The following is a 7116-nucleotide window of genomic DNA, read 5'->3' on the forward strand; positions in this document are numbered from 1 at the left end:
TTTATACACTAATTACCATAATAAACATTGATTAACATTTATAGTTACTAAATTAATTTAAATTTGTTATTTTCCTTAGACATTATGATAAAATATGGCCAATCAAACAAGTTTTAACGACTGATGTTTAAAACACAGACAAGTATGCTATCATACAAGGTAAGCTACTGAGCAAACTGACCGCACAGAAAAACACCAATTACCGTCTGTGAATCGTAGCTCCGCCCACCGTAACAGAAAACTTGAATTCTTTTCAAAACAATCTCTAGAAAAACAAGCAACGGTGAGAACAGAGAAGCTGCAGCTGTTTAAAGCGAGATAAGTGACTAAAATGTGTTTATTAATGTAAAATATACTAATATCATATTCAGAGAAGTGGACAAGTATAGTTGACCATTTAAATTCAAAGTCTTTACTCTCTATTCTGTCAGCAGAGCACTTGTGTTGTTTGTCAGAAGCTGCCTCTGACCCACTTAAACACGATGTAGTGTATGTTCTGATGGATATGAATGTGGTTCATGTGTAAGTGTGTCGTATGTCATGTTAACGCTTCATGAGTCAAAACTGAGTTTGTGTTTAGGAAATGAAACTAAGAGCTGCAAAGCTTCATCTGGTGATGCTCAGACACTCATTTAATGTGTTGTACTCAGTTCTGTCTCTAAACTAAATGTGTTTTCACATTTTTTCTCTCAAACACTGAACAATAGTGAATTCTGCTGTCTGACATCTGTAGATGAGACCGACTGCAGGAGATGTTCTGGTGTTTTTCAGCTGCTGGAGATTTTTTTTGAGTGTCGGAGACACTGCAGCACGGTAAGAGCATTTCAACACTAAAGCATTATATTAATTCTGTTGAGCTTCGATTGATATCTAAAAATGAATTTTTCCTGAATTTATTCACCTGCTGAATGTTGATTTGACGATTTAAAAGAAGCTCAATATCTATATTAGTAAAATATTTTTCTGAGTTTCTTTTTGTTTTGTTTTCTGTTATATTCCAGTTTAGAGTGAAAGTTTGTTGTGAGGCTGAGGAAAGAAAAAGGAGATTTCTCCACTCGCTTTATTTTAATAAAATATTATTAGTATGACTGTTTTCACTGAAATTTATTTACTTATCTATTAAAAATTTATATTTTTTATTTGTTTTGTTTGTTACTTTGCCTCTAACCCCCTGGGCAAATGAGTACAGCATAACTGTTATGAATACGCATGTTACTCTATGTGTGTAATGTACTGAAATGACAGGATTCAGTCGGGATTATATAAACCTTTACTGAGCGCCAAAGAGAAAAGGCAGAAGCATACATCAGACTTGTTCAGAACACACTAACTTAACTTCCCACTTGTTTTTTTGGTCGTACTCCTCAGTTCCTCCAACCTTAAGTCCTCTTAAAGGAGCCTCACCTGGTATACAGGTAGTCAATACATTTCAGTGTGCAGGACAGGTGAGATTCTAGATGATGTAATTCCTCCTCATAACAACAAGAGTTTCTGCAAATGCTGATCTGTTCTGAAGCTCAGCTGACACGTTCAGTACAGGAGAGACAAGTTTGATCCTGAAGAGTCTCAGTCCTGCAGAGTTTCTCTCAAACCCCAATCAAACACATCTGAACAAACCACTCCAGCTTTAAGAGTTTCTCCAAAACTACAGGAAGACCAGCTTTATCAAAACTCTGCAGGACTGGAGACTAATGAGACGTGAACCAAACTGAAGAATCAAAGGACACTTACAATACTTTATTTCCCCACAGATTATTAGAAAGTTCTGTTCATGCTGGTTTATGATCATGTGTTTGCTTTACTAGTGTGTGTTTCTTTATTTAGTTGTGTGCTGGTGTGAAAACAGGGTTATTAGTGGTGATTGTGCGTGTTTGGTTTGGTCAGGATGTTGATTCTGTGTCTCTCGCTCTTGATCACTAAAGCAAAGTAAGACTCCAAAGCATTAGACAGCCCTGAATTGATCTTAATTTTACTCAATGTTTTAGTGAAGATACAAACCCTGTTCACCTGAGGGCAAACTTCTGACAAAAACATGCTTGTGTGGCACCAACTTGTCATTGTAATTCAGCATGTAGCTGTTGTGTAGAGATGATGCTCATACTGTCATATTTGTCATTTGTAGGATTGCAGAAGTCACTATGTTGAGGTCTTTCAGAGCATCTCTTCCTCTGATCTTAGTGATCATGACTGCGGGTGAGTTTTCACTACAGTCACTATAGACAAACTTGAACACTCTTGAGAAGCTGACTGAGCTCTTCACACTATGTGTCTCAAAAACCCACAGCAGTGTTTTACTGACAGACAATAAAAATGAGCATAAGTGAAAAGGTTTGTTTTGTGCCTTGCTTTAAAACAGCTGAACATTTCTGATGTCTGTGTTTCAGGGTCTGATGCTCAGGACTATTGGGGAGTGAATTACAGCCCTTCATATGTTTGTGCATTAAAGGGATCAACAGTGAAAATATCCTGTAAGGTAAAATATCATTATCGGAACCTAAGAAGAGTCTTTTGGACCAAATATACTAATGAAGAACCACCAGACTTGTGTTCAGACCCTGATAAAACAGGAAGAGTTCAGTGTGTCAGAGCAGATAAAGAGACTTCCAGCATCACTTTGACTGCAGTAACAGAAGCTGATAAACACATCTACTACTGCAGATTCACCACTGATGTTGAGGGTGGAAAATTGATGGGGACTTCTGGTGTTCAGCTGGACGTCACAGGTAGGAGCAGTGAACAACAGACAATAAACACACATTTACTTTCTGTGAAAAGTTTTTCGGAACATTTTTCTTTTTTGAAACACAAAAGACACACATTTATTTTTAAATATTGAATGGTTTACTTACATTTCAAGTGTTCTTTGCTTGTACAATAGGGCTTAAAGAGTATTTAAAGTAAATAAACAGATTTTTGTTTTGTGATATTCTTGACCTTAGGTCTTGCTCTCCTGTGTGTCACGTTAGGCGTGATCAAAACAATAACAAAAACGGGAACAAAAGATATCGGATTCAAGTGCAGATTTTAATATATTAAAGTGCAAAAACAGTGAACAAAAATATCAAAGTGCAAAGTAACAAATAAACAACAAAACAAGAAACTAAGACAGATAAACATGAACAACACTATAGCAAGATACAAGGCGAGATCAGGAACAACAACTAGGAAAAACAGACTTACTGGGTACAAGAAAGACAAACGACGCGATGCAAAACAGAGGAGAAATGGTTGTATAGATAGTCCAGATAATCATTGGTAACACAGAACAGATGAGATGACGGGTCAGTGTAAGTGTTCCGGTGTATGCGCATGGTATGTATGGGATTGTAGTTTTTCTGGGACGCTGTAGTGCTAACTGAGTCCTGATGCACTACAGCGCCCTCAGGTGGTCACTGATGGATGTGACACTGTGTGTTTCCTGAGAATAGCAATTCAGTGCGGATAAAAAAACATTTCTCATTTAACATGCATTTTTAAATTGGATACAAACAACTATTAAATGGAAAGTATACTAACAAATAAAGAGGATAATGCAGCTTTAAAACAAAACCAGAATAAATACCTGCAGATTTTTTTTTTTTTGTGTTCACTTTTAATGGTGAAATTTTTGTTATTTAGACCTGCAGGTGGAGACACAGCGGATTGTTGTAGTGGGAAATTCAGTGACTCTGAGCTGTAAAAGCAGCTGCTCTCTGCCTGAAGAAACTACATTCATCTGGTACAGAAACACAAAGAGATTAACTGGAGAAACACTGAATAATCAGCTTCAGCTGCAGTCAGTCAGTCGCTCTGATGCTGGAGAATATAGATGTGCTGCAAGAGGAAAAGCAGGAGAACGTCTGAACTCTCCACCAGTTTATCTCAGAGTAGAATGTGAGTCCAAAAAATCATATGCATTAGTGAAATAATATTTGAATTTGGAAAATTTACAATATTGCAGTGTGTTTTAAAGTGTGCCAAGTATTTATGTACAGTGTGCTGTTTCTGAAAGCATCTTTAATTGTTTTCCTTTATGTCTGTGTTTCAGCAGTTGATGGTTGGCAGGATTGGGGAGTGAATTACAGCCCTTCATATGTTTGTGCATTAAAGGGATCAACAGTGAAAATATCCTGTACTTCAACATATTCTGATGATTATAAGCTCACACCAGCCTTCTGGACTAAAACTACTGAAACAGATGGAGAACCACCAGACCTGTGTTCAGACCCTGATAAAACAGGAAGAGTTCAGTGTGTCAGAGATAAAGACACTTCCAGCATCACTTTGACTGCAGTAACAGAAGCTGATAAACACATCTACTACTGCAGATGTACAGATACACTGAATAAAAGATGGACTGTGCGTCCTGGAGTTTGGCTTTATATTGCAGGTAAAACTAATAACCTCTTATAAAAAAATGACAAAAATCCTTATATCTTTAATATTATTATTTAAATTTATTGCATTATCCTTGAAAAAAGGGTTCAGCACTTGATTCAAAGTGGACAGTGATAGAAGTGAAACACGACCGTCTGAACTACAGAAAACATCAAGCTTTTTATTTGTAACTGAAGTGATTTAGGCTATTTAGTTGTGATGATGTTGTTGTAATTTTTCTGTCAGACCTGCAGGTGGAGACACAGCAGACTGTTGTAGAGGGAGATTCAGTGACTCTGAGCTGTAAAAGCAGCTGCTCTCTGCCTGAAGAAACTACATTCATCTGGTACAGAAACACAGAGAGATTATCTGGAGAAACACTGAATAATCAGCTTCAGCTGCAGTCAGTCAGTCGCTCTGATGCTGGAGAATATAGATGTGCTGCAAGAGGAAAAGCAGGAGAAGAACTGAACTCTCCACCTGTTTATCTTAATGTAGAATGTGAGTATAATCTGACTGACTAATAATAGTAAAATATAATAGTATGACATTTATGTTTGTAAGTGTTAGGGACTTGATTTATTCATTATAATGTAATATTAAATAAAATGTATTATTGAATCATGTGTTGCTTCAGTAAGTCTGTAAATGTGCTGCTGTTTAATTTACTGTTCACTGGTTCAACAGATTTAAATGTTTCTAATTTAGTAAGAAAGTATTTAGTTTCTGTTCTTAATCATTTAATTTTTACTTTTGATGTTGAAATGGATTTTGTCAGTACATCATTTGTTTCAGATCCTCCCAGGACTGTCTCTGCATTTATAAGTGGATCTGCTGTAATAGTGTCTGGAGATTCAGTGTCTTTGAGCTGCAGCAGCGACTCAAACCCTCCTGCTGTGAACTTTACCTGGTTTAAGGAGGGTCAAAGCTCAGCTGTTGGATCTGGACAGAGTTTCAGCATCTCCAGCTTTAACTCCAGTCACAGTGGCCGATACTACTGTGAGGCTGAGAATAAATATGGCTCTCAGAGATCAGAGTCTGTTTCAGTTACTGAAGGTATTTTCTAGAAACAGACACTCTTTCAGTTTCTTCTGTCTCTGCTGTCAAATGATCTTCATCAGCGTCTTGTTTCAGGGGTTCAGAGATCTGCTCTGCTCACACTTACTGGGGCTGTGGCGGGATGTGGAGGATTGATCTTCATCATCATCTTCATTATTGTGTTTATATGGTGAGTAGAGTTTTTCTGCACACAATCTTAGTCAATTTACTATAAGAAACATCTCCAATGTAACACAAATGGACTCTGTTTTAAACATGTTAATAGTTTTCTCTGTGTTCAGTGTGAAGAGGAGGAGAGCAGCTGGAAGTGAAGCTGTGGAGCAAAAGCAGGTGAGAAACACACTCCTCCATCTACAGCTGCAGTTCAATATGCTTGTGTGTTTACACTGAATTATAAACACAGATGTGTGTGTGTGTGTGTGTGATGCAGTATAAGTGTAGAAATGTTTCTCTATAGAGCGCTGACTCCACTGATGATACGTACACAGCTCTGGATCCAGCGTCCAGAAGATCTGCTGACGTTTACAGCAAAATCCCAGTCAGTAAATGTCTGCAACACTTTTCCAGTCAGATTGATCAGATCCAGATAAACACAGGCTGATGTGTTCATGTGTTTCTCTCACAGTCTGTCGGCTCCAGAGCTCCTGATGATGAGACCTACACGGCTCTTGAGCTTCAGTCCAGATCTTCTGAATATGAGACTCTACATGTAGCAGGAGCTTCAGCAGATCCACATTAAACTCTCCTCGCTGTATTACTGCTCATATACAGGCAAATACTGAAGCTCCTCAGAAACTGATCATCATTAGAGCTCATCAACATCTGACTGCTCATAAACACATATTAGACTTTATTCACACAGTAGGATTCTTCTGCTTATGCAAACACAGTTTAGGATAAATTATAGCATTTATATTAGATTTCTATTAGATATTAGGGCTGGCAGTGTTTTCCTCATTATTTTAAATTATTGTTTGCTTCACTTGCCAATTCAAATATTAAAGTTAAACTTTCTAAACAGAGTTAAATATAAGCTTTAACCTAAGCATTGTTTTATCTTAATGCAATCTGTATCTGCTTCTATTAAAGTGCTGTATTGACAGTTTTTACTGTATTTTTTATTTTGTATAATGTCTGATTTTATAATAAACATTTCTGTAGTGTATTTAATGATTACAGTAACTGTAGTTCATGTGTGTTTTCAGATTGTCCTCCAGTGACTTTTATCGGTTTCATAAAATCTGATAAAAGGCCAGAAGTGAACATTTACTTTACTAAAACTGATTTATATGCTAATAACTATAATACATATTGATTAATAGGTATTAAATTAATTCAAGTTCGCTATTTTCCAACACAATATGATAAAATATGGCCAATCAAACGAGTTTTAACGACTGCAGATGTTTAAACACCAATCAGATTACCGTCTGTGACTCGTAGCTCCGCCCACCGTAACAGAAAATTTGACTTCTCTTCAAAATAATCTCCATTAAAACGAGCAACAGCGAGAACAGAGAAGCTGCAGCTGTTTAAAGCGAGATAAGTGACTAAAATGTGTTTATTAATGTAAAATATACTAATATCATATTCAGAGAAGTGAAAAAGTAGAGTTGACCATTTAAATCCAAAGTTTAAATCCCAAAGCGGCCCAGAATTCTTTGCGACGCCTCTGACTGTCCTAATTTCATTCATTTATTT

General features: G+C 36.8%; 1 protein-coding gene across 3 annotated transcripts; it reads left to right on the top strand.

The window, feature by feature from the left end:
* The first annotated feature begins 626 nt into the window (after positions 1 to 626).
* LOC141375102 (B-cell receptor CD22-like) lies at positions 627 to 6684 on the top strand. Of its 3 annotated transcripts, none has more exons than XR_012382489.1 (11): positions 627 to 813; positions 2123 to 2193; positions 2385 to 2723; positions 3619 to 3873; positions 4031 to 4369; positions 4603 to 4857; positions 5152 to 5412; positions 5491 to 5584; positions 5697 to 5745; positions 5846 to 5953; positions 6041 to 6583. XR_012382489.1 is itself a non-coding variant. In XM_073906993.1 (11 exons), exons 1-11 carry the CDS (start codon positions 734 to 736, stop codon positions 6152 to 6154), a joined length of 1938 nt encoding a protein of 645 aa, XP_073763094.1. In that variant the 5' UTR covers positions 640 to 733; the 3' UTR covers positions 6155 to 6684. The 3 variants fall into 3 exon arrangements, 1 of the variants encoding a protein (XP_073763094.1); XR_012382488.1 differs by having other exon boundaries at positions 4028 to 4369; positions 6041 to 6576; XM_073906993.1 differs by having other exon boundaries at positions 640 to 813; positions 5873 to 5953; positions 6041 to 6684.
* Positions 6685 to 7116: the final 432 nt, after the last annotated feature.

This window comes from Danio rerio, chromosome 1 (genome assembly GCF_049306965.1).
Source record: "Danio rerio strain Tuebingen ecotype United States chromosome 1, GRCz12tu, whole genome shotgun sequence".
Lineage (NCBI taxonomy): Eukaryota > Metazoa > Chordata > Actinopteri > Cypriniformes > Danionidae > Danio > Danio rerio.

Excerpts from the sequence above, each read along its gene's own strand:
- LOC141375102 (XM_073906993.1), top strand. The coding sequence starts at position 734 with ATGAGACCGACTGCAGGAGATGTTCTGGTGTTTTTCAGCTGCTGGAGA. Across the intron at positions 814-2,122 it reads GTCGGAGACACTGCAGCACG|GATTGCAGAAGTCACTATGT; the intron begins GTAAGAGCATTT and ends TGTCATTTGTAG. Across the intron at positions 4,858-5,151 it reads TGTTTATCTTAATGTAGAAT|ATCCTCCCAGGACTGTCTCT; the intron begins GTGAGTATAATC and ends CATTTGTTTCAG.